The following is a 16033-nucleotide window of genomic DNA, read 5'->3' on the forward strand; positions in this document are numbered from 1 at the left end:
GTCCTATGGCAGGAGGGAGGTAGAATCACTGGGGCTTGCTAGTTAGCCAGGCAGATCAGGAACGGCAGCTCCAGGTTCAGTGAGTGTGGTAGCTTGAAGGTATGTCCCCCAGGAGACTCGGCTGGAAGAGGTATCACTGTGGGCAGATCCTGGGGTCCAGCCCTAAGGTGTGTTTGCAGGTGGACTTGATATTCAGCCTAAAGGTGTGCAGAGAGGTTTTGAGCTCTGGGTGGGCTTGTTTTTAGTGAGTGCTGATTGCTGGTAGATTCTCTCTGCTTGGATCTGTGAAAGGATGGGAGGAGGGGCAAGTCTCTTCTACCATTATGGAACTTCTCCTGGATCTGTAAGCCTGAAATAAATTCTGTTCCTCCAATAAACTGTTATCTGCTTGGACTTTCATCCTGGCAACATGGAGGTGACTACAGTGAGAGACCATGTCAAGGAAATAATGCAGAAGAATGACACAGGACACCTGACAATCTCTTCTTGCTTCCATACATGGGCACACCATGTATATTTATACATACATATAAAACACACACACATACACCAAAACAAACAACAAAAACAAAAGGTTTGCTGGGCATGGTGGCGTATGCCTTTAATCCCAGCACTAGGGAGGCTGAGGTAGAAAGATTGCTGAGTCTGAGGCCAATCTGAGACTATATAGTGAATTCCAGGTTGGCCTGGGCTGGAGCAAGACCTACCTCAAAAAACAAAAAAACAAAACAAAAAACTTAAAAAACAAAAACCACAAGATCCAAAAAATAAATAACACAAGATCCAAAGTTGAGAAGACACTGGTTGGATAGGAGCTATGCATATAAGGGCTTCAGAGCTAATTATGTTTAAGAAACACGACAGAGATTAATTTCAGTTAATAAAACTACTCCTGAGAACAGACATAGATCATGAAGTGCTTGGCCTAACAGCCACAAGTACCTCTTCTTTAATGTAGTCACCCAGCCCAACTTACTGGGGAGCATGGAAAAGGGAACCAATTCATACTGAACAGGTCTGGTCATTTAGGTACTTTACTTTCCTCAATCTAATCTCCAAACCAACCCTGGGGTGATGTAAATGAATTTTCAGATTCATGTAATAAATATGAAATTTCAGATGAGGCATGGTTGTGTGCACCTGTAATTCTAGCACTCAGAAATTACCTGCAGCTTGAGGTTACCCTTGCATACAGTGAGATCATTTCAACAAGAAAAATCCAGGCATGGCGGTGCATGCCTAGAATCCCAGTACTCAGGCAGAGGCAGGATCAAGAGTTCAAGGACAATTTTGGCTACATAGCAGTTCAAGGTCAGCCTGAGTTACATAAAACTCTGTCTCAAAAAACTAAAACCAGCTGAGCGTGGCGGTGCATGCCTTTAATGCCAGCACTTGGGAGGCAGACATAGGAGGATCAAGGAAAGTTCAAGGTCACCCTGAGACTAATAGTTAATTCCAGTCAGCCTGGACCAGAGTGAGACCCTACCTCAAAAAAACAAAAAAAAACCCTAAAACCAAACCACTTTCAGGAACCAATCATGAAACAAGAATGTCTTATAAAAAGAATTATGTTCAATACAATGTTACTTGCTGGGTATACATGGATAACATGTTTGGGCCTACTAATTAATTACCTGCTGTCACACCTGAAGCTAAGTGGGAGTCCAGAGACTCAAGAGATAGGGACCTGAGAAAATATCTGTACACCTTTGAGTCTCAAATTATAATTTTTTTTTTTTGAAATGTATTTGTTTATTTGATAAAGAGAGACAGACAGAGAGAGGGAGGATACACCAATTCTTCTTGCTGCTGCAAACCCCAAATGCAATGTGTCACACTTTGTGCATTGGCTTTATGTGGGTACTGGGGCATCAAACCCAGCCTGGCAGGATTGTAAACAAGTGCCTTTAAGTACTGAGCCATCTCCTCAGTCTAAATTCTAAAATTTAGAAGAGATAATTTCTTTAATCTCTTTCCTGATATACCTGAAAGCCCTAACAGAGACATACTTTAGCCACTGGTATAGCTAAATAGGTGAGTTATAAGAAAATCTGCAGGTTATACAAACAATTAATAATCTATGAACTCTTTCACCTGAGGTTACTGTTAAAATACTGTGCTTGGAGAGGCACAGATATAAACTGCCTGAGAACTTCCAGTGCAAGATAAAACATGGACATGTACTTGCCCATCTTTGCTCAGCACTCAGCATCAGTTCTCAGACCTTCCCTTTTGGGAACCCAGTCTCCTGCTGACTAGATTCCCAGGTCTTCATGCCAACTGAGCCACCAGACTACACACATACATTCCAGTTCTTAAAGCGAACAGAAATACCTTGCTTTCAGTAACAAACAAAGGCTACACTTTTTAAATTAAAGAGTACATCCTAAATTCCCACTAGTTTTAACTCATTCCTTGGGCAAGTGCTAATTTTCATGGCTTCTTTTCCCCATTAACATTGTAAGGTAAGCAAAATCTTAGCTTTTGTTACACAAAATTGTATCTAACAGTACACTTATATGGCTATAAATTCCAACCTATTCTCACATAACTTCATTAAGGATGTTTTTCAGTTTCTAATCACCACCAATGAGAAGCATAAAATAATGTATTTTTAGTTCATCTGGCAGGTTAGCTAAGGCTGAAATAAGCATTCTTTCTTTCTTTCTTTTTTTTTGTTTTCGAGGTAGGGTCTCACTCTAGCTCAGGCTGACCTGGAATTCACTATGTAGTCTCAGGGTGGCCTTGAACTCACAGTGATCCTTCTACCTCTGCCTCCCAAGTGCTAGTATTAAAGGTGTGCACCACCACACCTGGCTGTAAATATTATTTCAACACACTAAAAATTGTGCTAAAAGGACTCAAAAGGTAAAGTTGCTAAAGTGTTCAAGAACAAGCTCTTTGTCTTAAATGTGGGAAAAAATTCAGTCAGAACTCCCACTGTATTAAATATCAGAGTACTCACAGCTAAGTAGACAACTTTGTAAACAGGGTCTAATGACAATAGAAAAAAACTTCAATTTGGACCCTGGAAAACTCTTCATTAGGTTTTGTTTCTGCCTCATTAGATTGTTGAAACTGAAATGTCTGCTATGCTGAAGACAATGGCTTGCAACTAAACATAAAAATACATTATTGCTTTCTGTCTTGGAAGCATCCATGTATTTTTACCATACATGGTCAAGACTGAAATAGATAGAAAATCAATATTCTGTGATCACAGAACACTGACTGGCTGCATCAGCTATAGGAAGCCGAAATAGTTATTCTCCCAGATACAATCCAAAAGCAGCCCTTCCCTCTTCAGGATACTCTGAAAACACCTCTTTTGTTAAGAAATTCCCTGCCATTTAAAAACAAAAACAGTAAGTAGTATACTGATGTGCTCACTGCAGCACAACCCTTGATTCCTTCCAGTGAAACATGTCTAAATCCCTAAAATTTTGAAATATTGTTCATGCTTCACAATTCTGCATGCCATTTCATAGTTAAGTTCCATGGAATGAAAGTCTTCTGGACAAACTTTCATTCATCAGTGGAGTTTCTGGTGTCTAAGAAGGCTTGATCGCCTACTAAAGTTTCTCTTGCATACACCACATGAATACGGCTGCTCACCTGTGTGGGTTCTCTGATGTTTAATAAGGTGGGAATTTTGACTGAATTTTTTCCCACATTCATGACATGAATATGGCTTCTCTCCAGTATGAGTTCTTTGGTGCGTGTGAAGATTTGTATTTTGACTGAAGCTTTTCCCACACCATGAACACTTATATGGTTTTATCCCTTGGTGTGTGGTTAAGTGCTTATTAAGATCTGAACTCCATCTAAATCTCTTATCACACTGCTGACATTTATAAGGTTTCTCTTCAGTGTGAATTCTTTGGTGCTTAATGAGGTCAGAGCTTACTCTGAAGCTTTTCCCACATTCTTGGCATTTAAATGGTTTCTCTTCTGCACGGTCTTTCTTGTGAAGATCCATAAGTCTCAGCAGCTCTTGTTTCCATGTTGAAAATTTTTTTCTTTTCTTCACCTGAACATCTTGGTGCCATTTTCCCACTCTGTGTGTATCATCATGATTCTGTTTGCTTGTTGTTTTCAGTGCAACCTTAACTTTAGCCTTTTTTGATATTATAATTGGTGTTTGTATTTCTATGTCAGAAAGAGGTAAAGGCTGATGATTTTCAGTGGCATTTATCCCTGTTGAAATAAACATAAGAATCAGCTATCTGTTTCTCTCCTAGAACAAGAAAACCACAGGAACAGAAAGCAATGTCCAATGATGACTGATGAGCAGAAAAATAAAAGGCTAAGTTCTTGTAAAGGTTCACATCAAGGCACTTCTTCCCTTTGAATGATTTACCTGCAGGAGATTCCCTGGGACTGTCTTTGAAATCTGAGGATCCCTGAACCCATTGTTCTTCTTGTTCTAGACAGGAAATCACTTTAGGTTTGGGAAGCACAGATAATGCTATGAAATGGAAAAAAAAAAAAAAAAAAAGGTCAAGAGCTTATAAGGGAACAGTGAATTGGCTGATTAATTCTGGACTACTCAGGAAGAATAAAATACATTTTTAGTGTCTTTCCTCAAATGATTAAATAAAATGCACTGACAGGTGGATATGTGATAAGAAACAAATTCCAATGTGTATCAATGAAAAGAATACAGAGAAAGGGGATCCATTTCATTTGTTACCAAATTCCAGAGGTTGTGAGATATATAAGCTGGTCCTAGTAAGTCCTTAGGAGTCATCTTGTGTTAAAACCATTTTTAGTATAGACAATGTGAAGGATAGAAGGCTGTATGGCACATGCATAAATTACTATTCTCATTAATTATAGTTGCCTATTTAGCATTTTATAGCTTTGAACCCTGATTAAGGATAGATTTTTATCCTTGAGCTCACTGTTTCACATCTTGGTAAAGGAAACACCAACAACACTAATGAACCTTTTTTAGACTGTCTTGTACAGGACATATTTATCTTTTTTTTTTTTTTTTTAGCTCAGTCTGACCTGGGATTCTCTCTGTAGTCTCAGGGTGGCCTTGAACTCACAGCAATCCTCCTACCTCTGCCTCCAGAGTGCTGGGATTGAAGGCATGTGGCACCACACCTGGCTTTATCATTCTTTTTTTGTTTTCAGACAAGGCCTAACAGTATAGTCAATGCTGCCCTCAAACTTGCAGCAATCCTTCTGTCTCTGCCTTCTGAGTGGTATTACCACTAGCATGAACCACCACAAATGGTTTATCATTCATTCTTTCAGTAAGTATGATGGGGTGGCTGGCAGTGTTACGTAAATGGTTAAGCACATGCACAAGGCCCTGTAGTCAACACTTGGCACTAAAAACAGGCAAATATCTATTTAGTGGCTATGATGTGCTAAGCACTGCTTTCTGGGCTAAGTATACAGTAGTGAAGAAGTCAAAGTGCCCTGATTTCATGAAGCTTACATTACACGCTGGTAGGACAATGAGGCAACAAATTATAAATAAACAAAATGTAAAGATGGCAAGAATTCTAAGATTTTACTCTTGTGAAGCTTATTTTAGATAAGATTTTATAGAAATCTTACAGAGAAGTGAAAGCTACATAGTATAGCAAAATATGGTAAGCACAAGAAAGGGAAAAGTAAAAAATGAGCACTGACAAGTTCATAGTGAGATTTTGAAAAGATCACTCTGGCCTCTGTATGATAAAGGGCTGTGGGAGGAAAAGAGTGGAAGAGGATAACTGGCTTACATCAGCTTGACATGCGGTTGGACTCAGGAGATGAAGGCAAGATGAAAGGATAACTATACATTTGCCCTGAGTTACTTAGATAGTGTTGGTACCCACTACCAAATGGAAAGCCATGGAAGAGCAGGTTTGGGCCAAGAAGGATGACATGGATCAAGAATTTTATTTAGGATAAGAAATAAGCATGTACATTTGAAAAAAGCTCTGTAGGCGATATCTACCTAACAGAAGAATAGAACTCTGACAGTAAGCCAAGAAGAGGGATTATCACTCTGCTTCATTAAAGGAGAATCTTTACTTATTTTCCTGTATAACATCATTGTAGAGAAACTTGAATGGGATCCAAAAACTTCTTTCTGGGAAACACACATGGTCATTTCTTTAAATGCAGTTAGTTACAAAGAGAATGGATTTCACAGCACTACAGGAGCAGCAGGAAGGACAAGACTAAGACCTGAGTAGTAGACGAGCTTCTGAGGAATTGATGGCACATGATTATTTTTTAAAGGAAGAAAGTAAAAGGAAGGTGCTAAGGGATCACTAAACAGCCTGGGAGGTTCCTGGATGTCCTGAGCCAAGCCTAGTTGTTTAGGGGTAAGATACCGTGATTTATTTTTTATTTATCATGTTATTTATTATAGAGAGGAGTTTTGATTGGAATGCTAATAGTGAAATGTGGTGAAACATAGTTTGATTCAAGCTGTATTCTGAAGATAAAAATTAAAAGCAGTATCACTTAATTGGTTATGGTCAATTGGTAGTGGTAAGATCAGAATAAATGATGACCACAAGTTTTCAGCCTGAGATATTGGGAAAATAGTGCTGTCTTTTATTAAAATGGAAAACATGGGAAGAGCAAATCTGAAGGAGAAATGAAGGATTTTAGAATAAAAAAATGAGCATGCATATTTTGATAAAAGCCTCCCAGGTGATCTGGATATATAGCTTCCTCAGACCATGTAGTTCTGAGACAAATAGCTACTGAGAGTGAAATTCAAAGGATTTCATGCTCAGTAATCCAACATAATTAATGGATTACTCAACTTCTACACAGTGAGGCAGAATCTTTACCTAAAGAGATGACAGTATCATAGTTTTCCTGCATTACGCCATTGTAGAGAACTTTCTGAGAGAGATCCATTAGCTCCCATTCATCCTGGGAAAAATACACAGCCACATCTTCAAATTTCAACAAGCTCTAAAAAATAAGATGAAATTTAACTCAGTACTTGCCACTACTGAAGCAGTGTAACCTTTTAGCTAAGAAATGTGTGATAGGCCAGGTACTGGAGGAAGTAACAGTACATGCTTATGGTCATGCAGTGAATGTCTCAATCAGGCTGGAGATGGTTCAGTGGTTATAAGCACTTGCTTGCAAAGCCTTCAGGTCCAAGGCCCGTGTTCAATTCCCCAGTACCCAGGTAAAGCCAGATACAGAAAGTGGTGCATGCATCTGTAGTTGGGTGCAGTGGTAAGAGGCCCTGGTATGGCCATTCTCTCCCAAATAAATAAATAAATAAATAAACATAAGTCCTGGTCAGAAAAAAAAAAAAAAGAATGTTTTGGGCAACAACAACCCATTCAAAGTGGTTAGATTAGATTATAGTGGAGCTGTAAAATTTTTACTGCTTAATAAAATGATAGTACAATGTGTTTTCATGTCTGAAATGCTGGTATAAATAAGCCTATACTAGTAATATAAAAGAACATCAGTTATATATAGTCTACAATACTTAACAAATGAGTATGTTATTAACTTACCTATTTACTAATACTATATTGTTACTTTAATTCAAGCGACTGACTTATACCATCTAAACTTGTGTAAACAAAATCTATCCTCAAGAGCCAGGTGTGGTGGTGCATGCCTTCCTTTAGTCCCAGCACTCAGGAGGATCGTTGTGAGTTTGAATTCACCCTGAGACTACATAGTGAATTACGCAGGTCAGCCTGGGCTGCCTTGAAAAAACCAAAAACAAAACAAAACAAAACAAAAAACCCTATCCTCAAATGACTGGCCAATACCACCTTTTTGTGTAAGCATACTTTAAGTTTGTACAATGACAAAAACCAACTACAAATTCCTCAGAAAAATATCCCCATTGTTAAGAGACAGATGAGTGCATTTTTAAAAGTGCAAAGGAACAAAGGAACCAAGGAATCAACAAATAGCCTAAGAGGTACCCAGTCCCCAGGTAAGAACAACTGGGTCTCACATACCTCTGAGCCCTTCCTTGGCATTCTGAGTCATGACCAGCAGAGAAAGGCAGCCAAAACAGCTAGAAAGCACAGCTCACCTGGGACTCAGGCAAGATAAGTTCAGGTGCCACTGCCCAGTCTTTGGTGTTTGTCTGCTCAGGAAAGGCTAGAATCTGTTGAGCAGGCACAGCTGTGGATAGAAAAGAACCAGAAGAAATTTCTTATTTCTATGAACATCCTGAGCTCATTTGTAAAATACAGATCCTGATTATTTTTTTCTGTACAGATGGGACTTGTACAAGTAGCAAAAGATATCAAATGTGAATTTCTCATAAATAAGAACCAAGTATCTACCAGCACTTAGAAGCAGTTCCCCAGTTGTTTTCTTAGTTGTAATAAGAACTACTGTAACCCATTTTTCATTTTCATATGACAAAAATTTTTCTGAGTTAGACAAAAAGTAAAGGTATTTCTAAATGAACTTCTTAGATACACTAGAACATAATATAGAATGAAGACAAATTGGACACAGTGGCTCAAGTCTTTAATCTCAGCACAGGGGAGGCTGAGGCAGGAGGATCACCATGAATTTAAGATTAGTCTGGGTTCCAACTTGGCCTGGAGTAAAACCCTGCCTCAAAAAATAACCAACAAGCTGTGCATGGTGGTGCATGCCTTTAATCCCAGCACTCGGGAGGCAGAGTTAGGAGGATCACTATGAGTTTGAGGTCGGCCTGATACACCACATAGTGAATTCCAGGCCAGCCTAGGCTAGAGTGAGACCCTACACTGAAAAACCAGTAATAACAAATAATAAATAAAAGTTTAAAAATAAGTCTCCCCCTACCCCCGAGGTAGGGTCTCACTCTAGCCCCAGGCTGACCTGGAATTCACTATGGAGTGTCAGTGGCCTTGAACTCACGGCGATCCTCATACCTCTGCCTCCTGAGTGCTGGGATTAAAGACGTGCACCACTACACCTGGCTAAATATAAAGTCTTTCATTTTATGGTACATAACTGTCTTTCCATTCTGCCACTAACAAGCCCCCCTCTTTTTTTTTTTTTTCAAGGTAGGGTCTTGCTCTGGCCCAGGCTGACCTATGTAATTCACTATGTAATCTCAGGGTGGCCTTGAACTCACAACAATCCTCCTACCTCGGCCTCCTAAATGCTGGGATTAAAAGTGTGTACCACCACACCTGGCCTCCATTTCTTTTTCCTACTGCTAGTGGCCAGTTCAGATCAATTCTGTTTTGTGAGAATAATATAGCTTCAGACCACCTGGCTCCAATTCTTTACCTCCTCTCCATTTTCCTAAGTAACAGAGTTTATGATGTTATTACCAGGGTTCTGTGGTTCAGCTGTTTCTATACCCCTGGCCAAACGCCACTTCACTGTAGTTGGTATAATCTACCCTAGGGGACATCATGATTGTTATAAAGGCTGTAATAGACCCACACACGAGTATGCAAAAAATGCCCATAGCATTTTAGTTTAACAAATTTCTATCACAATTCTCAGAAATTATCATAAAGCCCCTACTCAACTCATAGGCTGGCTCAGTTTCTGTGTGAGTTCTCCTGCTCAGCAGTTCCTGTAGATTTTGATATGTGTTCCAAAATTCCTCATCCTGAGACATACCCTGTGCTTGAGACTTTGCTGGCTTCAGTTCAAAACTTGAGGTCTCTGTTGTTTCTTGCAAGAGTATTGCATCCTTTCCCAGCTCAGGGACTGCAACCTAGAAATAATTCCCATACTTATTACTACAGAACTTGATTTAGTTTGGAAAGTGCAGGTAAAAGGAAGGCGTGGTACCCTAAACTACAGGAATTAACAAAAGGACTTAAAGAAATATTGGGCCCCCAATGTTCCAGAAAGCACCCTCCACAAATTTGGAAAAGTAAGAGGTGGAAAAACTGTGGCTACTGCTATTCCTCAACACAAAAACCTTCACCTCTGTGTATACAACCTACTTCAGTTAACTCGTAGGGTTGACAGGCCACCTTTCTCTCTGTTTATATCTCTTTCTTAGCGGTTATCTATAAAAATTGAGTAACTGAATAAAATACTCCATTAGCCAGATTTTCTCTAAGGCCAGTTAAAGTGTTCATAGAAAGGGGCAGAATATTGAAAAGGCAAGAAGAGTGACTTTTATGCAAATTACTTTAAAAACAAACATACCCTGCTCTATAGTCATTACAATAGGCCAAAGCCTTTTTTTTTTTTTTTGTTTGCCAGATGCCCAATATACTATGACCTCCAACCTCCAGTAAAGCCAAGGATTAACACTCTAAGTGCCTTTCCTCTCACTATCATTAAGAGCTTTCCTTCTTTCCAAAAATTTGTTCCTCTTTTTTTCTACCTTTGCCTCTTCCTGTGCAATCTTCCCATAATGGCTTTAGTTCTGCTTCTCTTTACTGTCTTTGTTTTCTTATAGCCATTTAATGTCCTATTTTGGACATCCCCTTCTCCCTTTACTGACTTTTCTAAGGGTTCAAGTTCTGGGCTGGAAAGATGGTTTAGCAGTTAAAGTGCTTAACTGGGAAGTCTAAAGACCCAGGTTCAATTCCCCAGTACCCATGTAAGCCAGATGCACGTGATGGCACAGGCATCTGGATTTAGTTTGCAGTGGCTAAAGGCCCTGTAATGCTCAAATCCCTTGCCTGTAATAAGTAAATAAATAAAAATATTTAAAGAAAAAAAGAAAAGAATTCAGGTTCTGCTGGGTATAGTAGAGCAGGCCTGCAGCCCCAGCTGCTTGGAAAGCTAAAGCAGAGGACCACAGGCTAAAGGCCTGTCTGGGCTACATATCAGGATTCTGAATCAAAAACCCCAAAAATTAAAAAATAAGGGCTGGGGATGCAGCTCAGTGATGGAGTAGTTTGCCTAGCATATGCAAAGCCTAGGTCCAAACCCTAGTACAGAAAGAAAAAAAGCCGGGCGTGGTGGCGCCAGTCTTTAATCCCAGCACTCAGGAGGCAGAGGAAGGAGGATCGCTATGAGTTCAAGTCCACCCTGAGACTACATAGTGAATTTCAGGTCAGCCTGGATACAGTGAGACCCTACCTTAAAAAAAAAAAAAAAAAATCAAGGCACACGCCTTTAATCCCATCACTTGGGAGACAGAGGTAGGAGGATCACTGTGAATTTGAGGCCATCCTGAGACTACATAGTCAATTCCAAGTTAGCATAGGCTTAGAGTAAGACTCTACCTCAAAAAAACAAAACAAAACAAAAATCAGACTCCATCACCAAATCCAAGATAAGATGACCACTTTCAATTCATTGTGGCTCTAACGAGCATACAATTTGGGGCTGGGGAGATGGTTCAGTGGTTAAAGACACTTGCTTGCAAAACCTTCCAGCCTGGGGTTCAATGCCCAGCTGCCCATGTAAAGCCAGACAAGCATTTGTTTACAATGGGAAGAGGCCTGGTGAACCCATGTACAGATAAATTATTTTTAAAAAAAGCAATCTTTGGGTTGGAGAGATGGCTTAGCAGTTAAACACTTGCATGTGAAGCCTGAGGACCCTGGTTAGGGGCTCGATTTCCCAAGACCCACGTTAGCCAGATGCACAAAGGGGGCGCACGCGTCTGGAGTTCGTTTGCAGTGGCTGGAGGCCCTGGTGCGCCCATTCTCTTTCTTTCTCTATCTGCCTCTTTCTCTCTCTGTCGCTCTCGCTCTCAAAAATAAATTAATTAAAAGAAAACAAATAAAAATAAAAAAAGCAACCTTTAAAAAAATAAAAATAGGGCTGGAGAGATGGCTTAGCGGTTAAGCACTTGCCTGTGAAGCCTAAGGACCCTGGTTCGAGGCTCGGTTCCCCAGGTCCCACGTTAGCCAGATGCAGAAGGGGGCGCACGCGTCTGGAGTTCGTTTGCAGAGGCTAGAAGCCCTGGCGTGCCCATTCTCTCTCTCCCTCTATCTGTCTTTCTCTCTGTGTCTGTCACTCTCAAATAAATAAATTTTAAAAAAAATTTAAAATAAAAAAAAAATAAAATTAAAAAAAAAATAAAAAAGGGGGCTAGAGAGATGGCTCAGAAGTTAAAGGCACTTTCTTGCAAAGTATGAAGCCCTGGGTTCAATTCCCCAGGGCTCACATAAAGCCAGACACCACAAAGTGACACATGCTTCTGGACTTTGTTTGCAGGGGCAAGAGGCCCTGATGCCCATATTCACTCTCTGACTGCCTCTTTCTTTCCATCTCTCTCTTACAAATAAAATTTTAAAATATAAAAATAATAAAAAGGGCAAAATACAACTTTTTTTTTTTCTCTAAAGTGAGCAAAGTCTCTGCCATGACCTCTGAAATAGGTAGATTGCTTATAGTTTTAAGGCCCACTTTAGGGCTAGAGGGATGGCTTAACAGTTAAGGCATTTACTTGCAAAGCCAAAGGACCCAGATTCGATTCCCCAGGATCCACATAAGCCAGATGCACAAGGTGGTGGATACATCTGGAGTTCATTTGCAGTGGCTAGAGGCCCTGGTACACCCATTCTCTCCCTTCCTGTCCCTTCCTGTCAAATAAATAAATAATAATAGGGCTGGAGAGATGGCTTGGCGGTTAAGCACTGGCCTGTGAAGCCTAAGGACCCCGGTTCGAGGCTCGATTCCCCAGGACCCATGTTAGCCAGATGCACAATGGAGTGCACACATCTGGAGTTCGTTTGCAGTGGCTGGAAGCCCTGGTGCACCCATTCTCTTTCTCTCTCTGCCTCTTTTTTTCTCTGTCACTCTCAAATAAATAAAAATAAAAACAAAAAAAAATAATAACAATTCTTAAAAAGACCCACTTTAAGTGCCATACGGTAACAAAAGAAGTGCCTTAACCCATCATTTTTCAATTAATTTCCCCTCCTCATACTGTATCCACCTAAATCCTATTTCATAATTCATGTCAATAATTTATCTTCTCACCCCATTCCTTGTTTGATCAGATTCTCTCTGCAAGTGTTCTACCAGGGCCACGGCCTCCTCAGTGCTCTGTGGACGGTGCTTCTGCATCTGAATTTGCATGTCCATTGGCAGAATGGTTAGAAACTGCTCTAGCACAAGTAGTTCCAAGATCTGTTCTTTTGAGTGGATCTCTGGTCTCAGCCACAGATGACAGAGCTCCCGAAGCTGGCTGACAGCCTCCCGGGGTCCGGCTGCTTTGTGATACCTGAAGTTCCAGAAGTGCCAACAAGAGTTCTTGGGTTCAAGACTGCTTGCTAGTGAAATAGGTGTTTCACTAGACCCTGCTAACACAGGCTCCTTGGTTTCCCACAGAGCTCTGATCTGAGGGTCCAAATATTCAACCACCTTCAGATTTACCATCATCATTCTGCTCCGGCACCAGTTCTTCTTCTCTGACACTTTTCTGGTGCCACCACTTGCAACCAAGGCCACAGCTGGTCTAGTACAAACGTCACTTTAATTGTCTTCTTTCTAAAGGCACTGAGAATGGGGGGGGGGGGAGAGTACATGTCAATAATAAAGCCCCATGAGCCTGATGTGGTGGTACATGCTTTTAATCCCAGCACTTGGAAGGTAGAGGTAGGAGGATTGCTGGGAGTTCAAGGACAGCCTGGACCTACAGAGTAAGATTCAGGTCAGCCTGAGCTGGAGTGGGACCCTACCTTGAAAAAAACAAAGCAAAAATGTCTCATGAACCTTAATATTTACTACTTCATTGTAGGAGAAAATTGAACAGAAAAGGTCCTGGCTCACCTTTCCCTTTAAATTCAACTTCCAGATCCTTACTTCTCTCTTTTCTATTTTTCAAGTAAAGTATAACAGCTCAGAGAAGACAAATGTCAACTGATAGTTACCTTTTTTCCTAAAAAAAGTTCAGGAAGTCTGGCTAAAAGGAATAAATCAGTTATTTTACAAAAGTATCAAGTTTTTTTAAATTATTTATTTAGAGGGGGAGAGGACAGAGAGAGAGAGAATGGGCGTGCAAGGGCTTGTAGCCACTGCAAGTGAACTCCAGATGTAGGTGCCACCTTGTGCTGCTGGCTTACTTGGATAATGGGGGATCGAATCTGCATCTGTAGGCTTTGCAGGCAAGTGGCTTTACCTCTAAGCCATCTCTAAATCCTTTTCTCTTTCTTTTTAAAGATTTTATTTGTTTGTTTGTGGGAGAGACAGAGAAAGAATGGGCACATCAGGGCCTCTAGCCACTGCAAACTAATTCCAGATGCATGTGCCACCATGTGCATCTGGCTTATGTGGGTCCTGGAGAATCGAACCTGGGTCCTTAGGTTTCACGAGGCATGCGCCTTAACCGCTAAGCCATCTCTCCAGCCCAGTTTTTTTCTTTAAGGAAAAATGGGAGCTGGTAATAAATGGTACTATTCTAGTGGGTTTTTTGTTTGTTTGTTTGTTTGTTTTTGTTTTTGTTTTGTTTTGTTTTTCGAGGCAGGGTCTCACTGTAGTTCAGGTCGATCCGGAATTCATTGTGTAGTCTCAGGGTGGCCTCGAACTCACGGCGATCCTCCTACCTCTGCCTCCCTTGAGCTGGGATTCACTCTACTGATTTTTCTCTCTTCCCAGTCGCTTAGACCTGTGAGGCTGAGGAACACTTCGAGAGCCTCTTCCTCTGAGGTGAACCGAAATTCTGCTCAGCACAGCAGTGTGGGCGACTGCCCCGAGCGGTGCCAGCACAACGGGTTCCACTCTAGGACTCCCGGGTCCCGACAGCGATCGCGCGGGCCGACTCCGCCGCAGCGTACGGAACGCGGTCGCCTTCACCACCCGCCTGGCCGAGGCGAGCCAAGGGAAGGGGCATCCGTCCGGGTTACCTCAGACAGCTCGGCGGCGGCCGCTCCCTCGGGCGTGTCCCCTGCGAGCCGCCGTCCGAGCGGCCGCGGCTCTGAGGTGAGCGGGGGCCGCGCGACCTTCAGCGATCCTGGAGCGCAGGTGGTCCCGGCGCACTCCTCAGGCGGGACGGCTGCGCCTGCGCGCGCGGCCGGAAGCGGAAGTAGTGCTCCCCAGGCCTTCAGCTAGCGGGGCTACCCCAGAGGCTCCGGCTGCAGAGCTGCGCTTGCGCTCCCGGAGGGAGTTGGCGTCACCGAGTGTCCCTGCGCCGCGAGTGGCGGGGCGACGCCGGCTCGTCTCCCAGCAGCCCCGTTGCGGGCGCCGTGCTCGCGGGCTGTGGCCGAGCGGCCGTCACCGCGGGGCTCCTGGCGACCTCGCCCGGGAAGACGCCGTCTTGCCTGGGGTCAGGCCACTCTGGGGCCGCAGCAGCAGAGGCCCCTAAGGGTTTCGCGTGAAACTTTTCCTCGCAGCCGTTAGTTGACGGTTTTTATGTTTTCTTGTGAGGTGGGTTTTAACCTGCTAAAGTTCCCTTTGTATTTCTCCTAGACAGACAAAAGATGATGATAAATGAGACCTAAGAATACTGTGCTCAAAGCTGCACGTTTCTTTTTTTTTTTTTTTTTTTTTGAGGTAGAGTCTCACTGTAGCCCAGGCTGGCCTGGAATTCACTGGTCTCAGGGTGGCCTCGAACTCTTGGCGATCCGATCCACCCACCTCTACCTCGGAGTGCCTGGATTAAAGGCGTGCGCCGCCACGCCCGGCTTAAAGCCCCACCTTGTTGTCAGCGACAGGTGACAACCAGAAGGTAACCTTCCAGTTGTATGTATGACCTGTTTTCTTTTTCTTTTTCTTTCTTTCTTTTTTCTTTTTGAAGTATGCTTCACTGAAGAGGAAAACACCTCCAGCAACTCCTTAAGCAAAGCCATCTGGGTAACATGGATTCTCCATAATGTGTACTGAGTGTCATCTATAAGAATCCTTTTTAGATTGTCAGTGATCTCAGGATTTGTTTTGTTTTTCAAGCTAGAGTTTCTCTGTGGCCCAGTTTGACCTGAAATTCATTATGTACTCTCAGGCTGGCCTCTGCTTTAATCATAGCATACAGATAGGAGGATCGCAGTGAGTTGGAGGGCACCCTGAGACTACATAGTGAATTCCAGGTCACCCCGGGCTAGGGTAAGACCCTACCTCAAAAAAAAAAAAAAAAAAAAAAAAAAAAAAAGAAAGAAAGAAAGAAAGGGCTGGAGAGATGGCTTAGCGGTTAAGTGCTTGCCTGTGAAGCCTAAGGACCCTG

The 16033-nt window shown here is 42.1% G+C and overlaps 1 protein-coding gene across 5 annotated transcripts; it reads right to left on the minus strand.

Annotated features, from left to right (window-relative positions):
- Positions 1-1837: 1837 nt before the first annotated feature.
- On the minus strand, positions 1838-14820 carry Znf75a (zinc finger protein 75a). Of its 5 annotated transcripts, XM_045161491.1 has the most exons (7): positions 14724-14820; positions 12859-13377; positions 9580-9676; positions 8036-8127; positions 6810-6936; positions 4361-4468; positions 1838-4197 (listed from the first exon to the last, which is right to left on the minus strand). In XM_045161491.1, exons 2-7 carry the CDS (start codon positions 13261-13263, stop codon positions 3533-3535), a joined length of 1494 nt encoding a protein of 497 aa, XP_045017426.1. In that variant the 5' UTR covers positions 13264-13377; positions 14724-14820; the 3' UTR covers positions 1838-3532. The 5 variants fall into 5 exon arrangements, with proteins under 5 accessions (XP_045017426.1, XP_045017427.1, XP_045017428.1 ...); XM_045161492.1 differs by lacking the exons at positions 9580-9676; positions 12859-13377; positions 14724-14820 and adding an exon at positions 9486-9505; XM_045161493.1 differs by lacking the exons at positions 9580-9676; positions 12859-13377; positions 14724-14820 and having other exon boundaries at positions 7959-8095.
- Positions 14821-16033: the final 1213 nt, after the last annotated feature.

The sequence above is a fragment of the Jaculus jaculus genome, chromosome 11, assembly GCF_020740685.1.
Source record: "Jaculus jaculus isolate mJacJac1 chromosome 11, mJacJac1.mat.Y.cur, whole genome shotgun sequence".
Taxonomy (NCBI): Eukaryota; Metazoa; Chordata; class Mammalia; order Rodentia; family Dipodidae; genus Jaculus; species Jaculus jaculus.

What these genes read in the sequence shown, in the direction of transcription:
- Znf75a (XM_045161491.1), bottom strand. Translation starts at nt 13,263, where the DNA reads ATGATGATGGTAAATCTGAAGGTGGTTGAATATTTGGACCCTCAGATC. An exon ending in AGCAAAGTCTCAAGCACAGG is followed by an intron (nt 8,128 to 9,579) that starts GTATGTCTCAGG and finishes TTCTATCCACAG; the next exon opens with CTGTGCCTGCTCAACAGATT. An exon ending in TCCCAGGGAATCTCCTGCAG is followed by an intron (nt 4,198 to 4,360) that starts GTAAATCATTCA and finishes TTATTTCAACAG; the next exon opens with GGATAAATGCCACTGAAAAT.